This window comes from Eschrichtius robustus, chromosome 12, assembly GCF_028021215.1.
Source record: "Eschrichtius robustus isolate mEscRob2 chromosome 12, mEscRob2.pri, whole genome shotgun sequence".
NCBI lineage: Eukaryota > Metazoa > Chordata > Mammalia > Artiodactyla > Eschrichtiidae > Eschrichtius > Eschrichtius robustus.
The window spans coordinates 33,823,306-33,843,689 of record NC_090835.1 but is presented as its reverse complement, the minus strand read 5'-3'; the positions used below and the strand labels follow the sequence as shown (position 1 = coordinate 33,843,689).

General features: G+C 49.7%; 2 protein-coding genes across 10 annotated transcripts in view; both read right to left on the bottom strand.

The window, feature by feature from the left end:
- Positions 1-11,572, bottom strand: part of WNT5A (Wnt family member 5A) — a 50,490-nt gene extending 38,918 nt beyond the window's left edge. Inside the window, exons 1-3 of one of the 7 annotated variants that reach the window (XM_068559363.1) lie at positions 11,467-11,572; positions 10,475-10,608; positions 13-146 (exon numbers count right to left, since the gene is read on the bottom strand). In XM_068559363.1, the coding sequence (XP_068415464.1) occupies positions 13-146; positions 10,475-10,608; positions 11,467-11,572 (374 nt within the window). The other 6 variants (XM_068559364.1, XM_068559368.1, XM_068559367.1 and 3 more) reach the window with 6 other exon arrangements.
- Positions 10,524-20,384, bottom strand: part of ERC2 (ELKS/RAB6-interacting/CAST family member 2) — a 973,185-nt gene continuing 963,324 nt past the window's right edge. For all 3 annotated transcript variants that reach the window (XM_068559352.1, XM_068559351.1, XM_068559353.1), the window contains 4 exons: positions 13,129-13,325; positions 12,362-12,447; positions 12,127-12,248; positions 10,524-10,608 (listed from right to left, as the gene is read on the bottom strand). The gene's annotated coding sequence lies outside the window, so the exon portion shown is untranslated. The remainder of the gene's footprint in view (positions 10,609-12,126; positions 12,249-12,361; positions 12,448-13,128; positions 13,326-20,384) is intronic.

The following is a 20,384-nucleotide window of genomic DNA, read 5'->3' as shown; positions in this document are numbered from 1 at the left end:
AGAAAAACTTACCACCAAGAATTGCCTTCTATTACGACCTGGGCGAAGGAGATAAATATGGCCAAAGCCATTAGGAAGAACTTGGAAGACATTGCCCTTCCAGCCGTCCCCAAAGCAACTCCTGGGCTTAATATTCCAATCGACTTCTGGAGAGGGAAGAAAGGAGCAGATGTTTATTGCCTCTCAGATAATTTTCAAGCATACAAGTTTAAACAACGGAAGCATCCGGGGTCTCTTAAGTTTACTGTTGATGATTGACTGCGCTTCTCCTCCGTGAGTTTTTTGATGGCAAGATATAGGCAGTTTCTTTTTCCAAATTAATCCACCCACGCAACCTCACCAGGAAATCTGATTTCGCTGGGATCCTGCGCGCGGGGCACGCCAGCGATTACAAACATGTCTCAATGCTGTTGAGTCAAAACCCCGGTGCCAGGCGCTGCCTCCTTCCTGCTTGCTCGCGTCCCGCGCACCCCCTCGCTCCCCTCTAGTTCGCGCTGCGCTGAGTCCCTCCTCGGGAATTCACTCAGGAACCCGCTGCCACCCTCGTCCGCTCCCCGACCTGGGCAGAGCAACAAGTGGAGCCGGAATTAATTCCATGGGCGAGAGGAGCGCAAAGGCGAGAGGAGCGCGCCGCCGGCGGCTGCGGAGGAGGCGGAGTGGCCGGCGCAGGGGTGGGGGGTGGGGGCAGCACGCGGTGGGGAAGGGCAAGGGGTGGGGGGCGAGGCCCCCGGGAGCAGCGCGCGCGCGCGCGAGTGCCCAGCTGGGAAATGCGGCTCCGAATTAACATCGTCTGTTTCATAATCAGTTTACGGCCCGCTTTGCGGCCAGCCACTTCCAGAGGGGGAAGGGCAGCCTGGGTTTCCTTAGAACGCTCTTCAGCCAGACTGGAGTGGGGAGAAGGAGATGGGGGGGCACAGGGGATAAGGCGGGGAGCGAGCTGCTCTCCCAGCCAAGGAAACCGGAAAACAATGCCCTCTCCCCTGCCTTCGGCCTCCTCCTTGGACTCAGTGTACCCCAGAGAAGGGATATACCCCAGAGGAAAGTAGGAGGTCTGGGTCCCGCTGTCCCGAGAGATGGGATCCCTTCTCGGCCCTCCCCGCAACCCTCCCCCACATTGATTTTCTCACTCCCCCTACCGCCCCCCTCCCATCTCCACTCCTGGCAGCCGCCACGGAGAAAGGGGAAAGGAAGCCAAGGGGGACTCCAGTTTCCTTTGGTCCTGGTCTGGAGTTGACCATCTCTCTATCGCGACACCGTGATCCCGGTCCTGGAACACCGCTACCCCACCCTCCAGCCCAATTCAGACTTCGTTGGGTCAGTCCCGAAAGGTGAGGGTGCAAGGCGAGGCCAGAGCCGGTGCGAGTGAGCCTCCGCCGGCGGGGCCAGAGATGCTCCCGCGCCTCATTTGAGTCCCTGGATTCCAGGGCGCCGGGGCCCTTGGCGGCGAAGGTTCGCGTTGTGAAGAATTTCGGGGGCAGGGGGCGGCCTTGGAAGCTTCCGCTGCCGTCCTCCCCACTGGTGACTTCTCCACCTGCAGGCGGCGGCGGAGCGAGGCGGTGGCGGGTGCGGGTGGGAGGAGCGGGTTTCCAAAATCCCCTTTTCCATCTCTGATAAGAGTAACCCGGCCGCGCTGCGCCACCCGCAACCCCCGAGGGAGCCCCTTCCTCGGAAAAGGGAAGGTGAGCCTCCTCCAGGCGGCAGAAGGGCCTGGCCTGGAACCTGCGCCGGAAAAGAGATTGAGGGAACCTAGGCAGCCGTGGAAACGGGAAGGGGCTCGGGAGCGCGCCACAGCTTTTCCCTGCCAGCCGGCCTTTTGGCCCAGACTCCTTGGGGCTCCTCGAGAGGAAATGCTTATGTGGTCCCAGTGCCCGCTACCCGGGGCTCCGCGCCTGTGTCCCACTCGTCCCTAAAACGCCGCAAAGCCCGGGGAGCATCCCGGAGAACAGAAACCTGGGGTTTCCCCAGCCCAGCAGAGAGAAGGCTCCGTCTTCCTCCCCACCCCCGCCCGAAGTGTCAAGTTTCCTCCAGGGGAGGGGGTTGGTTGCGAGGGCTGCCTTCGCGCGCGGTCCAGGCTGCGAAGTCTCCTCTCCCCAGCGGCGGCCAGGACCGCGCGCACACATTCATACACACACTCACGCACATTCACACACTCACTCGTCCACAGACACACACGCTCCGACGTGCTTCCGAGGCGGCGGCAGAGATCGCTGCGGGCCGCGCACACTTTCCGAGCTTCCCGACGGGCGGGGCGCGTGGGGCGGGGCGCGGGCAGTGGAGAAATTGATAACAGATTCGGCGGATTACTGCGGATCTCTTTGTTAGAGGCGAAGCCACACAAACCGAACCCACTCTCGGCCCGACGACCCTGGGGCGAGTCCACTCGTTCACAGAATGGGGGCCAACTGGGAGCGGGCCATTTGGTTTCTGCGACTCGGGTCTCTAAGCTCCAGGCTGGGGGTAGGCCAGAGGTGTCCCAAAGGGGATCCGGCAGGAGAGCCCCGCGAGTCGCGTCTCCACTTAACCCCGCGCGCTTGGCCGGAAACACCTTGGCCCTCTTCCCGCTCCAATCCCTGCGCAACCCGGAAAAGGCCCCACAAGTTTGAAAGACTGAAGGAACCCACAGCAAACTCACTAATACATCTACTCTGTAGGGTGAACGTCCCTGCCTGTTTACCAAGAGATCTGATCCGAAAAGAGTACGAAATAAGACCTCTCCGGAGACTGTAACATCGAGGGTAAAACAAAAGTTCTGGGCAGATGCTGAGTTTACCAAAGAACGGACTAAAAGTTTTTGAACAATTTCAGGACCCAAGGAAACTGACTTTGTAAGGATCCTTGGAATCTGTTCCTAGTGTGCGACGAGTAATGGGGTTGCGGGCATTTGAGAGGTTCAAGCACAAGGGAGGGGTGAGGTGGGGGTAGGGCGTTCGTTCGCACGCCCTTGTTTCCAGCCTCAGAACAGATCCACGCAGAGTCGCTTATTCTGTCTCTCCTCCAAAGCCTTCGCACTGGATTAAAAGTGTCCCTAACCCTTCTTTATCAATTGGCGTGCAGGCCGGGAGTGATGAGGGCGACAAAGAGAGAGAGAGAGAGAGAGAGAGAGAGAAAGAGAGAGAGACAGAGAGAGAGAGAGGAATCCGTCACACTAGTTTAGAGGACGTTTGGGGCAGCCAGAAAGCTTCGGAACGCACGCGCAAACTCGCGCGGCACCCAAGTCCAAGGCCGGCGGCCCCTAAAACGAAATTCCCCGGAGGGAGGGCGAAGATTCTGGACCCTCGGCCAACGGCGCTACCTCACTTGATCTGGGCATCCCCTGCCACCTCCACCCTCAGCCCCCACCCCCAGTCTCTGGGAGCGGAAATGATGAGGGAGAAACTGGGAGGAAGAAATGAGATTGACCTGGGCTCGAGGTGGCGAAAAGTACAGGAAACCCCAAGAATCCCAGCTCTTAGTGGGAGATAAATTTTGTTTCCCCCCCACCTGCGATCTCTCCCGAAAGCAAGGAAAGAGACGGAGAAAATTGCAGGAGAAAAACTCAGTGGCAGCCACAAAATTGGGGCGTCCTGCCCAGGGGAACGCCGCCGAGAGAAGCAGGAGGGGATGATGGGCTGAAAGGAGGTCCGCTTTGGGGGAGCAGACAAGGAGCCAGAGCTCCGCCAAGGGTGCCTCGGGATGTGTCCACAGCGCTGAGTGCTGGGGGGGGGGGGTCGTGTGGAACGGAGAGAGGAGGTGGAGGAGGGAGCTCCTTGAGCCCAAATCAGTGCAAGGAAGGTGTGCAGCCTCTGATTGCCCTGACTCAGAACCGACACCAGGTCCGGTAACAGGGCATATCCAAGGGAAGAACGGTGGCCAAGTCTAGTTCTGTTCCCTGCCTCACCTCATCCATCCCCGGACAAGGCTCTCCAGACTGCAAGACAACTCTCTCTGTCTCTCTCTCTCTCACACACACACACAGATGCCACTTCCACCTTCCCACACAAGATGTCTAGCTCTCTCTAGGCACAGGCTCTCAACTCTGTCCAGAAGAGCTGTTTGTTGGCAGAAGGAGAAAGAAAATTAAAGAACACTTCAACCCCCACTCTTCAGAGGCAGTTTCAACTCCACTTTTTAATAGACAAGAAACTGAGGCCGAGAGGGAGAGAAAGCACCACTTGTCCTCGACCACAGGGAAAACTGGTGAGAGCGCCAAGGCCAGACCGGAGACTTCCTAGGGTGACGCTCCTGTTCCTTGCTATGCCCTGGAGAAGGGGTACCAATCCCTCTTCCACTTGCCCGAGCCCCATTTGCTGGTCGGACCCTTGGCCCCTTCCTTATTAACGCAGCCGCGCAGTGCAGCTTGGCCTCTGGGGGCCTCCGAGGGGCCCTCCTGGGAGAGTGGGACCTGGTGATCTGAAGGGATGTGCTTGCAGAGCCAGAGGTGGGAGGAAGAGGCAAGCAGCTGCCCGCCTGCCCAAGGAACAGAGACTCCAAGACGTCCTACCTCAAGGCAGCCAACAGGGGGCAGCCGGTACCACACAGCGAGGAAGAAAAAGGCTTCAGGACTAGCTGAGCTCTGGCGCACCACGCTAACCCCTTGTGCACCGGGGAGCTCCGCCGAGCGGAGGGAAAAGCAAGGGACTCTTTGGCTGGGCCTCCTGGGTAGGGTCTTCCTTTGTGGAGACGGGCCTGGCTAAGTAAGGCTAGTATATCCAAGACCCGAGAACAACTGACCTTCTACTCCGCCCCAAAACACGCAGGGCACAGATCCACACACTCGGACACACAATTTCCACTGCCTCCCATCGCTTGCGCGCTTTCTTTCAGCTTTGGCCCCTCGGAACTCCCCTGGCAGAGGCTGTCTAGAAACAAAATCTCCGCATCTGGCTGGAGCAGCCTTGAACGTTGGCGGGAGGGCAGGGGTTGAAGAGGTGCGATCCCACCGCTGGCTCCAAGTTACTTCCAAACAGTAAGCTGTCCATTTAAAGAAAGACGAGAGAGGAGAAGGGGCCCCGATGCCAGGCTGCGATTGGAAAGTAAAACAAGGCCACAGGGTCTCCAAGTTTGGGGGTTTTAAAACGGGTTTGTTTGTTTGTTTTTTTTTGGTGGGGGCCTTGTTTGCTTTAGGAAACATCTTAATTACAATTCCAAGCTTATTTTCTAGAAAACTGAAAAGGGGAGAGATCAAGAAAAATGAAAATAAGGATCGAAGCTTGGAGGACAGAGAGGAAAAGTTGTTCGGAAAATAGCAAGTTATACTGCAGGAAGAAATGTTAACTTTCTGTAGAAGTGAACTCTCGGTGACCCTCGGGAGTGTGTGACTCGGCTTTAACATACAACTGACAATTAAAACAAACAAGAGTTCACAAACTGCCCCCCGCCCGCTCTCCCGACGCGGAGGCCCAAATGTTTCTAAAGGACAAGGCAGATTCCGCGCTCTCCCAGCGGACAGGATTAGAGGCACCACTGCCAGCCCTCCCCGCCCCCATCACTGCTGCAAACCGCGGAGCTCACCCAGTGGCAACTAATAATGCTAATAACGCGACCCCGTTCCCTGAGCCAGGGTGCACGCTGGCCCCCTGCCAGGCACTCTTAAAGGCACAGGGCCTGCAGCGCTTGGGTCCCCGGCTGCGTTGAACTTGCAACCTGGCCTCTGGCTGCAGAGGGCGAGAGGTGCACTGCTCGGCACAGTCGGCCCCTAGACCAGCTTCACGGTCTCTCAGCCAAGGAGTCCCCTTCCCCTTTCTGAGCCCTGGCTACACACCTTCTCGGTGCCCGCGCTTGGTAAATATTTGTTGAATTGAATCATTATCCTGTTACTGAAATATACAGAGTAAATTACACTCGCGTTTCTCAGGGCAAAAGAAAACTCATCCGTGAACCGCTGTTTCTGTCTTGTCTCTTCCCCACTTTTTCTCCAAAGTCTAAAAAGTTTGCAGAACGTTTGGTAGGACTAGGTCTCCTGGGAGGCCGAGGCAGTGCGCGGGGCGGTGAGGGGGGGGGGGTAGCGCGGCAGGGAAAGGGTAGGGGTCCCTGCCAGCTACGCGGGAGTTCTAGCGTCTCCAGGCAGTAGGAGAAATGGGGGGAGGAATAGGAATAGGTGGAGGGGGGGCGGGATATTTAGTTAACTTCCAAAAGAAAAAAAAGTGGCGAGCGTCGGCGGAGCACAGAACACCTACCTTCATTGCTAGGGGGAGGGGGCGCGGGGAGGAAGTCACCGCAAGAGCGAGGGCAGCCGAAGAATCTGAGCGGAGCGGCCGGGTTAAGCCTGGAGGGACGATCCGGCGCAGAGCTGCGTGCTCCTCCAGGACGCGTCGGGCAGGCTCAGGGAATTGGAGCCCAAGCGGTCACTGGGGTCCGAGTCTGGGTGCCTGAGCCGGAGCAGCGCTGGGATGCGTCCGTGAACCGAGGGGCGCCGAAGTCCGCCTGCCGGCAGCAGGAACAGGGCCCGGCCGGCGCGCAACAAGGGAGCCGCGGGTCCGGCGAGGGCGCGCAGGCGACTGTTCCGCGGCGAGGCGCTCCCTCTCCAACGTCCATCAGCGACGGCAGTAATTAGGGCTTTCCAACCCCAAATGTGGGCGTGATTGTGCAAAAGACTTTACAACAAATAAAAAAAAAATTCTTCACAAGAGGGTGAAAAAAATGCCCCACAACTCAACTCTGGCCCGGGGCGGGGGGTGGGGGAGGCGATCCGTGCGCCCAGGTGCCCCCAGTTCATTCACACCACGGATTCTGCAGACTCCCGGCGGCTCACGCCTCCTGATCTCCAGCTCCTCCTCTCCAAGTCTGTGGCCGAAACGTCTGCTTCCAGGCGCTGATCCTGCGGCCGCGAATGAGTGTGTGGACGTCTGTGTACACACACAGACACACACCCAAACACACACACACCCACACGCACTGCAGCTTGGGGGCCACAGAACAATCAGGCGCGCATGGGTTTTTCTCCGGGAGATGCCGCTGAAAACGCACAAGTCGCCATCCGAGCTGCAAGAGTCGGCGCCAACTTTTGTGCTTTCATTTTAGGGTTTGGCAAAAAGGGGGAGCAAACTGGGTAAAAGTTGTCCCCTAAAGTTCTGCCTCCAGTGGGTTCGGGGACGATGCGCGACTGCCCCAGGGGAGACACTGGCTCCCCCCTCCCAACCCCCTTCTTTCCCTCTTCTGGTTAATCCCCCTCTTTTCCCCGCCTTTCCAGGGCGAAGAGGCGCGCGGGCACCGCGGCCGTGGGGCTAGAGAGGGGCGAGGGCGAGGGACTCCGCGGCGGCTGTTCAGCTCCGGCGGTCCATGGCCGGCGTGGCTCCCCACCTCCTCGTTTGGCGCCGGGGCCGGAGGGGCGGGAGAGTGAGCAGGCGGGCGGCGGGCGGTCGGGGCACGGCGGCGGCGGGAGGAGCTCGCTCGGCAGCGGCCGCACGGAACCGGACTCCGGGCGGCGGAGGCGGCGCCTCGGAGCTTGCAGCAGCCTTCCACGCGATCCTGCGCCCCACAGACAGACTGACCGACCGCAGGGACCACGTCCCCCCCACCCACCCCCCGGCCCTCCTGGCCAACTGCCTCCCTCTCTCCCTCACTCTCTCCGGACTCCTCTTTCCCCTGGTGTTCTCAGAGCAAAAAAAAAAAAAAAAAAAAAAATTTTTTTTTTTTAAGTTGCAGAACCAAAGACTGCTGGAAAGGGGGGGGAGGGGAGGGGAGACAGAAAAAAACTCAACTTTGCCTTTGCGCATGCGTGCTGAGGCCGACCTATGACAAACTCTGCAGGATTTTAAAGCCGTACCACGAGCTGGGGTGCAGGGGGGGTGGGATACACTCCCTGCTCGAGCCCCCTGCTTTTGGCTCCCCATCCCCCAGGCATCTGCTGAGAGAGAGAGGTCCACTCCGCAGCCGCTGCCTGACCGCCGCCCGGCCCTCTGCTCTCCTTCCAAAACCGCCTACCCAATGGAAGCTGAACCCCAACTTCAGCCTGGACCCCTTGGCTCACCTGTCCAAGGCCGCTCGCACTGGTGCTGCATGGGGGGCTGTCGCCATGACACAGAATCTCTAGGAGGACCCCCTTCCCATTCTTACCCTTGGGGGAGGGTCCCTAAGCCCGGGGGCTGGAGAAGCGTGTAGGCGCACACATCCTGCACCGCCCCCAGTGTAGTAGATTTGGGTACTGGGGTGCGCGATTGAGCATCCGGCTGCGACCCAACGCGTCCAGAAGCGACCCGTGATCCTGCCGGGTTGGATCTTGGCTGGTCCCCTCAGGTGAAAAGGCTGCGAAGTTCGGCAAAACCAGGTTCCGCAGGGCACTGCAACTTCCAGGCACTTCCAGACACCTGTGGTTTGGGGGACCCCGACTGGGCGGGGTTGGTGGACGTGTGACCCCTACCTCCCGCACGCCAGGGGCGCCACCCACAAACAGTGGTTCACATTGGAGTGCAGTTCTTGTTCTCAGCCCTCCCCATCCTCAACCCACGGTGGAAGACATACACACACACACACACACACACACACACACACACACACTGGATTCAATTTCTGCCATACATCTGGCATGCCCTTGACCTTAAAGCACAAAACCCTTAGCCTGGGTACTTGGGGCAGTGGCCGTTTTGTTCTTTCCATCCCCCACTCCCATCTCTGGCTGACCACCCCAGGGCGACGCTGCCCCACCCTTTGCAAGTCCCTTCCTGACCCTTACTTGTCCCAGCTGCCTGTACCCCTCCAGGGTCCTGGCCTTTGCTGGGCACACCAAAATGGCAGTGTGGGCTTCCCCCAAACTGCAAGAGAAGCCCTGGCTTCCTCCGGGGACGATTTCTTTCACCAGGGGCGCATGCAGACTTAAGAAGGGGGAACCCAACTTTATCAAAGATCCCTTTGGGACATCTCCCATTCACCTGAATCCCCTCTCCCTTCACATTCTCTAGGCCTTGACCACATAGTGGCTATTTTCCAATTTCTAATCTAGCCTTAGATCTGCCCATGGGAAGGAGGGTCTAAACAAAGAAGGGTCCCCTCCTGGTGAACTGCCCCTGGGCAGTGTCCCTCCGCAGTTCCCTCCCTCCAGCTCTTTGGCCCAGTGGCTGCAGCCCGGATTCTCCCGGTGGTGGGGAACACACTCTCCTCCTGGGCTGGCACCCCAGCAATGCCCCGCAGCATGGCTTCAGACCCAGTTCACCCACGGAGGCTCTGATAAGTGTCAGGAAGTAAGCTGAATAAGAAGAGTTCCCAAAGGGTGCCGAGCTGAAGCCCCCCACGTGGGGGGCACCTGAGTGCTGGAGGTGGATGCTTATAAGATCCTATTCTGAGAATTTGCTCCAGAAACACTAGCTACCTAACCACAAACCTTCAAAAAAAAAAAAAAGAAGAAGTTATATTCTGAATTATCTGAATAATTGCCTGCTTCTCTCTAATTGCCTTTGTTAGTGTGTGTAGACATAGCCCCAAGAGTTTTATTTCCTGCTTTGCTGTCTTTCCTCTAGTGGGAACTGGTGCTAGGTTATGGTTGAGTGTAAACTCTGCAGTCTGGAGTTCCAGTCCCAAATCTGCCTCCTTCCAGCTGTGAAACCTTAGACAAGTCATTTAGCCTCCCAGAATCCTCTTAAACACACACATGTGACAACAAAAATATTGATTTTGTTACAATACAAACAAACAAAAACCAGAGAAATACAATGACCTCGCCACACAACAAAGAAAAACAGAAATATGACGACCTACCTGGTAGGAGAGCAGTGAAAATGAAACAGATGACCTTGAAAATCAGGGGTGCAGTGAGAATGAACAGTGATGCTTCTGGAGAACTTAGCAGGGGTCAGGCACGCACTGGGCACTCAATACCTGCTACTCTACAAAAAGCAGCTCTGAAAACAGGTTTTTAAGCTCCTTTGGTGGCAAAGCTGTACCTCCCGTGACAAGATCATTTATAGTCTTAATTTATCCCAGTTGGAGTGAATGTTCATACTCTTCACAGATGAAATATGAACGGTGTTGGGTTACCAGGCACTTCCCCAGGCCTCACTGGGGCTATCTGCAAACTAAATAATCATAGGCCCCATTTTATCTTTCAAAAAAAATTCCAAAATTTCCAACAAACCAATCTATCCCCAAGGAGTTCGGATAAAGGATTGTGAATTTTATCTGATGAAATTAATATTGGGTGTGCTGAGATTATACCCCACGAGGATGCAATAATCTCTGTGACAGTGTTTTTCATGGCTGTAACTCCAGTGCTCAGAACAGTGCCTGGCACTTGATAAGCGCTCAGTAGTAGTATTTGTTGAATGACCAAATGAATGCATGAATGGATGAAGGAATTCTTTCCAGGGGAAAATGTCAAGGGAAACCAACTGTGAAATCCACTGAGAACCTTCCATCAGGTTCTGCTCTGGAAAGTCGGGCTCAGTTGTAAGAACCAGTCCCACCATGGGTGCTGGTTAATCGGGCTGGGAGAGGAGCAGACAGTTGGAAGGAGGGAAATGGATGCCTCTTCACCTCCACCTTCAAATATTCTTGTTTAACCTACCTCCAATTTGTGGAACTCCATGGTTTCCCTTTGCAAACCGTGTGTGCGTTTGGGTGTGTGCACACAGATTGAGTCATCTGCAGACACACTGGCAAGGCATCGCCATACTCCACTCATTAAAAATGCTTTTGAGTCTGTGGAACAAATAAATCAATATTTTTGGCTGCTCTCCCAACAGGGTTATTTCACAAAACAGAGTGCAAGATAAGGAATTTATGAACGATCGCATCCCTGTGCCGCCTTTCTCAGTGGGAGAAAGCAGGGCCTGGGTTGTCATTCTGGGAAAATCTACCCCCCTTTTATGCCCAGCAAATAATATTTTACGGCCCTAGGTTTATGGTGGTGTTTTAATGATCCGCTGTAGAAAGCGGTTTTCTCTCCGGTCACTAGAGTTTGTCAAGAAGGGCTGGAGGCCATAAAAGAGGGAAGGGCCCCAGGGACAAACAGGCTCCATCTTCTGAAATAAACTAATAAAGATTTCCAAGATGTTTACTCCTCCACCTCAGAGTCAAGACCAGCCGGGCTGCCGGCAAGGGGCCCACAGATGGAGCACTAAACAGGACAAAGAGGCCGGAAGGGGGTCAGGGCTTCCTCACCACCGCATGGCCACAGTCAAAGTAATACCATCACATTGTGTTGCCACTGGCCACCGGCCTGAGGGGGGAGGAAGGGACAGAGGCTCCTTTGAGGTTAGAGGACAATTTTGGACACTGGGCAGACTCAAGGAGTCTCTTTGAGAACCTCAGGCTCTCCTAGCACTGGCTTAATCACGGTGCTCTCCTAACTTAGAGCCCTCTTTATTTTTATAGTCAATGGTGCTTTTTTTGTGTGTGGGGGGGGGGGTGGGGGGGGGTATGAATGGATGCTTTGTTTTTTTGAGTTTTAAGGGACATCGAGGTCAAACAGACCTAAGTCTGAATCTCCACTCTGCCTCTTGCTGACCAAGTAACCCTACAGGGGTCACTTTCCCTTCTGAGCCCCAATCTCCTCACCTGTAAAATGGAACATATTAAGGATGTTCCAACAATTGAGATAATGTACAAAAGGCCTCAGTCCAGCCTCTGCCCATGGAGAAGACTGCTGTAGTGATTTCAACATGAGGAATATCTGTCTCTGGGTCTCTGGGGAAAATCCTGAGACAAATGAGTTGCCTGAGGAGGGTAGGGGCGGAGGTGTGGGAAGAGGAGAGAAATATGGTAGGCAATTATACATGATCCGCTGGGTCTGCACGGTAGAATTCAATAAGGATGAGGCTGATAAGTGCTGAGATAATAATGAGTAATGAATAATAGTAATGATTGCTGGCAACATTTATTGAGCTCTTATTATGTGCCAGATACCAGCTCCTGTCTGAACTCTTTAAATTCATTGATTTGTTTCATCCTTACTACTTCATGGGGTAGATCCTGTTATTATCTGCACGATATGGAGAAAAAAAAAAGGTTCAAAGAGGTCACAATTTCTATAAACCCAAGCTGTTCTAGTATTCAAACCCAAGAGTTTGAGCCCTGGTAATCTGACTCTAAATAACAGAGGCTTAACCACCATACTTTACCTATAAATAAAGAGAAAACCACTTTTCTAAAGGTATCTCCCTGATTCCCCAAATGTGCCCACACTTTTCCCCTTGGCCTCTCCCACATGAGGCTTACCTTAGTGGAAAGAGTCTTTTCCTGAAAGCTTCTGATTCACTCCACTAAGCCCCAAACACAAAAACCACCAGAATAAGCCACACCAGGAAAGTGTGATTCAAGTCCAGTTCAGTTGGATGGATCTGTCAAAGATTTGTCCTTGTTTCACTCACTGCCGTGCCACGAAGCCATGACTTCCCTGCCCTCATTCCACCAGCACCGTCAGCAATCAAAGCATCCACACTCAGCAACTCACCTTGAATTCTGACCTTGTCTGGACAATGCCCTCTGAACACCCTGTTCTCTGAAAAGGCCTGGCCTGGTGCTCCTCCTGTGTTATCCCTGACGCGAGAGATGAGGACATGAGGGCTCGCTCTCCCCAGTGCAGCTCAGATCATATCACTCCCCTGCTCAAAGTCTTGCACGGACTCCCTGCTTTACCAGGTAAAGTCTAAACAAGTTGACCTGCCTGGCAGCCACATCGTAATGCATCCTTTGCGCTTGCTGTTCCCTGTGCCTGGAAAGCTGTTCCTCCCACCTGGGCACCCTCACTTCATTCAGGTCACCACCTCAATGTATATATCCTAACCTAAGGGAGCTCCTGCTGCCCCCTGCCAGTGGTTCTCTGAATGACTTTCTTCTTCCATCCTGTTCTAAAATGATCTCATTACATCGGCATGCATATTTCTTTGTTTTCTGTTTCCCCTCACTAGAATGTAAGCTCCAGGAGGGCAGGGGTCTCATCTATCTTGTTCAGAGCTGTAACCTCCAGTGACCAGCCCAGAGGAAACGCTCAGAATGAATGAATGAATGAATGAATGAATGAATGGTCATGCCCATAGCCACATAACTGCTAAGCAAGGGTTTGAACCTTGGTAATCTGACTCTAAATATCAGGAGCTTAACCAGTATACTTTATAGATACTTCACCTACAAATAAAGGCAAAACTATTTTTTAATGTCTCCCTGGTTCCCCAAATGTGCCCCCACTTTTCCCCCTGGTCTCTCCCACACAAGGCTTACCTTAAGTGGAAGGAGTCTGATAAGAGAAATAGTTTTCTTCTGAAGGAAGATGGTATTCCATTACTCCTCCTTTTGCCGTACTATTTCTTCGGAAAGGCGATTCTTTTCTTAACTGGCGTTTTCTTTTAAAAGGCAGCTGGCATGGTCACTCTTGTTGCCCATTCCATATTGTATGTGGGCCACTGGGCCTCTAGATGCTGGGTTTAGGAGAACATAGGTTAACTATTTGCAGGGGAACCCAAGTCCATTTATTAGTCTCTCCTGAGAGACAGCAGAAAATGTTGGAATTTTATTTTGTCTTATTTATTTACTGGTCACAAATTTCAATATCACGTGCCTAAATCTGTGTATTAGGATTTGCAAATCTGATTTGGTTACACTGGGTAATTACTTTTGTTCCCAAACAACCCATTACCCGGACAAACTTCTGGGTATGTAAGAAAAGGTTTTCAAATTCTTCAGCTAAGTTCCTTTCTCTGGAAGAAAAATCTAGAAAAGTGTAATATGTTTCCAAAATTTCCGACTTAGGCATGCGATGAAACTGGTTGGCAGAAGAACACAATCTCATTAGAAAGGGGCTGGATAATGCGCAGATTCGGTTCTAAGAAGATTCCAATATAGATCAAATCTATCCTTTCCAGATAAGAAGCAATGAACAAGTTGCCTTTCATGACCACCTGGAAAGCCTACCTGGAGGACGAGTGTTAAAAATGGATTTTGCCTTAAGAAGAAAAGTGCATCCTGGCATCTCAAGACTACATAAGAATATGAACATCTCTTCTTGTTATTTTCAGCTATGTGACACAATTTTTAACTTCAAACCAATGATGGAGAAAATTTTTCAGCAAGAGAGATATATAATAGTAACGTATCTAAATGAAAAGGACAGCATTTCACCATTTAGTCATTTATTTGGAATTCCTGATACGAACCTGTGCACAAAATATCTAGGAAGCTGAGGCACTTTTTTTTTTTAACTTTTCAAGAACGTTCTGACTTACAATAGCAATTGCACATCTTACTGAATTTTAACTGGAGTGACTCTCACAAGATTTTTCTCTTCTGTGCAAATATTCTCGACCTCCTTAAAAGGGACCACAAATAATTCCAAATAGCAGAATTAAATCCCAAGTCCTTTTAATTTTGTATACATTGGCACTATAATCATCAACGCTCAATTAAGTGACACTGTTATGACTTCCCAAATCTGTCTCAATAAATCAGAGAATTTTGGATAAAAGCTTCTTTTCTCCACTTAGTTTAATCCTTAATTCAGTGATCTATAAGTGTCCATTAAGGTCAAGTGACAATTCATTGACTTTGAAAAACATGAGAAACACTCCTAGGGCAAAAGATCCTGATGTCTCTGAATGTATTTAAAGTAAGTGGTTTTGACTTAAGCAAAGATTTCTACTTAACCCAGAAGAAAAGCAGTTACTCCTTAGAAATAGTACAGAATTCAGGAAAGTGAAATGAATAATGGCAAAGGATTAAATTTACCTATTCCAGCCCGTACATATATCTACCGAGTATACACAGGAACATGATGGCTCCACTCATGTGTCATTTGTGGACAACCCTCCTTTCCTCAACCCAGGAGCATGATACTCTCAGTCATGCAGACATGTCATAACAGAGATTAGGGAGTACGTAAGCACCACGCCTCCCTCATTCTGCATGCTCAATTCAAGGATGTTTGAAAAATACCTCTTTCTATTTGAAAACGGAATTCAATCCATGTGATGGCATCATCTATTTCAAAATTCAACAACAGGAAATAAAAACAAGTCATAAATTTAGAGTGTCAGTTTGTTGGGACTGAATTATAGCTACAGAAAATAAATCAAAGATCAGCTTAACACATATGGAAAGTAGTAGCCGTGGACATGACTGACAGGCCATTCATTCATTCATTCATTCATTCATTCATTCTTTGCTCATTCAGCCAATATTTATGGCTCATCTACTGTAGATCATCAACTATTCATTTAACAAGCTTTATGATGCATTCATTCATTCATACATTCATCACATTAGTATTGTATGTGCCAGGTCATGTTATCATGTTGGTTTGTTCATTTTAGTCAACAGGTAATTACTGAGCACTTATACTAGGCCCTAGACCAGAACGGGCTCTAGAATAAAATCTCAAACGTATGGCTGAGAGGGAAGCCCCCCAGATGTGTTTGTTAACATATCCTGGTTGTTACTGCTGCTTGGGTGAGGACACTGGGTCTGTGACCTCTTAAGGACCAAGTTCAACATTGGGGATCCCTCCTCGTGCTGGCTGGCCACGCTACAAGTCCCAAGGGGGTCCAGCAAGAGAGAGGGGTTTACTCTGACCCAATGGGTCACCATCAGAAGACAAACCCTCTACATCCATGTCATTGCCAGGGCTCCCAAGCACTGAAGTCTTACAGGAGGCTCAGAGAACAGATGCACACTGTCCTCTGTAGAATGAGACTGGTTGGAGGTTGGGAGAACTTGTAAACAGTCTCTTTTCTACAATCGTGACTACCTACCGCACAGAAAATAGAATTTCCCCCCACTTCTGTCTTAAAACACTCACTCAGGTCTGTGCTAAGCATTTTATGTCCATAATATGAAGCCTGACCTGAAGGCTGTTATTATCCTGATGTTACAGACGGGGAACCTAAGTTCGGAGCAGTGAAGCAACTTGCCCCAGCGCACACAGCCAGGCTAAAGATGAATCCTGCAGATCAAGAGCCCTGGTTGGCTATAAATGTGGTTTCTGGGTAAGGGGTTGGGAAGCATCCCAAGACATAAGGAGTGTTGAAAATGAAGGCAATATAGAAGTAAGCAGAACCCAGAAATGGAGAACAAAACTGGGACACTGGCCTTCTGACCTTGTTGAAGCCCTTGGATCCAGCCGTGCCTGAGGGCCACCTTAACCTCCTTACCTTTCTTTTGTGAAATCAGTTTGAACTGGGTTTTAGCACTTGCAGTTCAAAGAGTTCTGACAATACAACCGTGTTTGGTTGTCTTAGGGAAATTAATATTTAAGTTAAAAAGGCAAATTCAGGTTTAGGGTTAAATGGCAGATACCTGTTCCTTGCTGGGGTTTGGACCAGCCCCCTCGAAACTAAAGGAGATTTGATCTGAGACCATCCTCAGGTTCTCTTGAGACAGAATATCTTGTCAGACCAGGAAGAAGCCATGGGGGCGTTGAGCACTAATGTATGAATGGTGTGGAGGGGGAGGAGAATCCATATGTGAGTCAGGAGAGGGTCTCGGGAGCACTTTGAGGATAAGCAGTGAGGTCCAGGCCAGGAAAAGAGTGTGTGAGGGTTTCTTCTCAGAGACGAAATACTCTGAGGCTGAGTGATGGATGGTGCAGCCTGTGACCTATGCCAACATCTACAGGACATCTGCCTTTGACATATTTGGGGACTATCAGCGAGGAAGTCAACAACTGTCTTTTAAAAGTAGACTCTCGGGAACTCCCCGGCGGACCAATGGTTAGGACTCCACACTTTCACTGCCGAGGGCGAGGGTTCAGCCCCTGGTCGGGGGAACTAAGATCCCACAAGCCACGCAGTGCGACCTAAACAAAACAAACAAACAGCAAAAAAAAGTAGACTCTTGATTTCTGTGGTCTCTCTGATGCCATTTCATTTGGAAACATAAATGGTTTAAATAAATTAAATTCATTACTTTGAGCCTTAAAATCCAAATACTCAGGGGAGAGAAAGAAGGGACTTAGATTCCCTATGCCCATTAGGAATAAAATTTGAAGTAACTAATTTCTCCATGTGGATTCATCAATTTGCTCCACAAAAAATACTTCTTGCAAGTCTCCTGCGTGCCTGGCACTTTCCTACAGGCAGGGCTACAGAGATGGGCAAAAATTAGATAAGGTTCTTGCCCATATGGTACTTACGTATCTTCCCTGCCTAAGAGATCCTCCTTTTCCATGGTAGTGAATATATTCATTCAGTCATTCATTTAATGGTTTTTTATTTATACCAACTTGTATAAATATACATATTAAATACGACAAAGTAAAAGCTCAGCCAGCAGGATGTTCTAGGAAAGAGCTATTCTTTGAGGATAAATTAATTGTTTAGCAAACTGGGAATGTAAAAATTAACATGTTAAACTCCTGCTATACCTTTTTTGTTATCTTTGTTAAAAATGGAAAATTTACTGAGTTTCTTCCTCGGTAAATACAGTCTGGTAAACCTGGATGACACAGCCTTCAGTGACTCAGGCATGACGGTACAGGGGTGAGAGTTACACACGCCCAGTACAGTGGTCACGGACCACATGCGGCTGTTGAGCACTTGAAATGTGGCTCGTCCAAATTCAGATGGGCTGTAAGTGCAAACTATAAACTGAATGTCAAAGCCTCAGCATGAAAATAGAAAAAGCTTATAAGATATCTCATTAAGAACTTCTAAATTGACTATGTTGAAATGATAATATTTTGGATATATTGCATTAAAGAAAATATATCATTGAAATTAATTTCTCCTGCTTCTTTTTAACTTTTTAAAAAATATAGCTGCTAGCGGATTTAAAATTGCACACATGGCTTGCATTATTTTCTGTTGGATGACTCTGGGTTAGAACAGGGCTCTGGAGTCGGCGTAAGGATTGAAATCTGGTGCCTCTATTTAATAACTGTAGGGACGGATAACTTAGCCTCACTAAACCTCGGTTTCCCCCTCTGTAAGACAGTTACTAACAGTACCTACCTCACTGGGCTGTTGTGACAATTCAATGAGAAAATGTTTTCACAGTGTTTAGCACAATGCTTGGCATGTAGTTCCTTCTCAGTGAATGTCAGCTGTTCAGAGCTACTCTGCAGTTATCGTCTCCGGAAAGTCAGGAGATTGGGCTAGATCAGCACTGACAAAAAAATATACTATAGGAATTGGCATAAATCCCTGACACCGAGTTGTTTCCTTTTAATTTGCCATTTTCCTAAATCTAAAGTGCTCACAAAATGAGGGTAGGGTTACTGGACAGCCATGATGAGCCAGGTTCTGGTTCAACACAAGCTCTGATGAGTTAGGTTTTGCTTAATCGAGGACTAGTACTCATTATAATTCTTCGTGGCATTGGAGAATACAGGCAGTTATGGTCACACACCACTATTAACATAGGTAATGGTTCCTGGGAGCCTACCATGTGCTAGACATTGTGTTAAGCATTTTACTTAAAGGTCATGCTCCCAACAGCCTTAAAGCACAGGGAGGTTGAGAGATTTGCTTAGGGTCACCCAGCCAGGAAGTGGCAGAGACAGGACTCAACCTGTCTGTTTGACCCCAGAAGTCAATCTAAGTATTACTGAAGCAGAAATAGTCTGGGTAATTCCTTGTGGTCATGAAACTATGGTGCTTTCCTCAGAGCTCCACGGACTGTTTAGCTAGAGGAGAAAGCTTGGTTTACCACAGGAGTTCCAGATTGTTGCACCAACAAAACAGAATCAGAGATTTCATAATAATGAAAAGCTGTGTTTTCAAAAGGTGTCCTTTCTTTAGTTATAAGGAAGCAGAGGACACCAGTCTGTAATAACGACCCCATTAAATGCAGCCCTTCCCATTTATGGCTCTAAAATATTACCAGGCAGAAACGGAACAGTGGTAGAACTTTCTCTCTTGAGAATTTTCCAGGACCTTACAAACATGACCCCATTAATCCACTCAATACCCGGATGAGATAGGTAGTTGGTTGTTATTATTCTTCTCACTTTCAAGATAGAAAACCTGAAGCCAAGAGAGATTAAGCAATTAGTTGAAGGTCAAATGGTGAGCTAGAGACAGACCTGGAAATGAAACAATTATCTTCTGAAATTCCAATCAAATGCACAAACTGATTGGCTAGTTACCACCATGTGCTAATATTCAGTTAGATGCCCTCAGCACAAAATGACTGGCTTTTATAGGAGATTTCTGCAGCTGTATTTGCCTGAATCTGTATGGATTGGTTTAATACCAATGTCCAAACTGACATCAGATTTTTTCAAAATATTGGCTGAAGGAAAATACAGTTCCTTGCTCCAAATGTGGTATCCATTTTACCTAGCTCGGTTACGTTTAATCATACCTACAAGTGCTGTTTCTGGAGGATAAAGGGAGGATTGTTCTACAAAGCCGTCCCGCTTGTGTTTTGTTTTCTTCAGAGATAAGCTGTAGCACATAAAAAGGTTTAGGGGGCATCTTGCAATTTACTCTTATGTTGAGACTGAAAAAAGATGAAGATAAACTATCTTGGAGTTGTACAAAATCTGGAATCCAATTTGCCCGTATTATCGTTCTTCAGTCAAATGCCTTTTACCCTTTTCAGCTGGAGACTTTTGACAGTAGGTGACACTGTATGAAGCAAAGTCATAGGTTAGGAAAAGACAAGACTTCCAGGTGAACCAGGAGGAAGCCATGCTTTTCGGAACAACTGCAAGGACACATGCACAGAAAATTGGTCTCCTGAAGAAAGTGCTCCCAATGACCCCTCTTGCCCAATTTTGCAAAAGGCCCTGCCCCTCCAAATACCTAGAGCAAATTTTTATTTCTTTCTGCCTACTTGAGTCTTAGGTAATTTAAAATCAACTACTCTGTTATCAATTTCGACTGGTTTGGGGCAACATGATATATCAATGAAACCGTTGTTGTCAGAAGGAAAATAGGGCCATTTCATTAGCTTGGTAGAAGGGCATCTACACATTTAAAAATGGCCCCATGCCATGCTCTGAACTTGTTCTTTAAGAATTCAATGTGATCACTTTTCAATTTGTTGAATTTCAGTTTCTTTGGCCAGCCAAATAAGACTCTTGGAGAAATTCTTCTCCCATGACTTTATAGTTTCTGGAAGGTCAGGAGATTTGGGACTGGTCATCTTAAGAAATTCCAATTCTGTCCCCTATCACTGCTCAACCTGCTCAACTTTTGCTCACCCCCCTTGGTCCTGTGCTGATGTGGACAGCTCCTTCTAGAAACACAAATTCAACCTAAGCCTACTGCAGGAATGCTAGCCTGCTAATGCACAGACACTGCACGGGAAGAAATAATAGTAACAATAAAGCTTATCCAGTTTCTTCTTTCTTAAAAAAATCAAACACTTTGAGGGAATCCAAAGGCAAGACATTTTTTTCCCTGCAACCCATTTTACCTTCCTTTCTCATAAACTGAAAACATGATGCTCAGAAACCAAAGAATCTTCACCTACAGTTTGGGGTCTAAGTCTGACATCTTGCAAAGGACTATCTTGAGCATTTCCAATTGGAGTTATGGTGT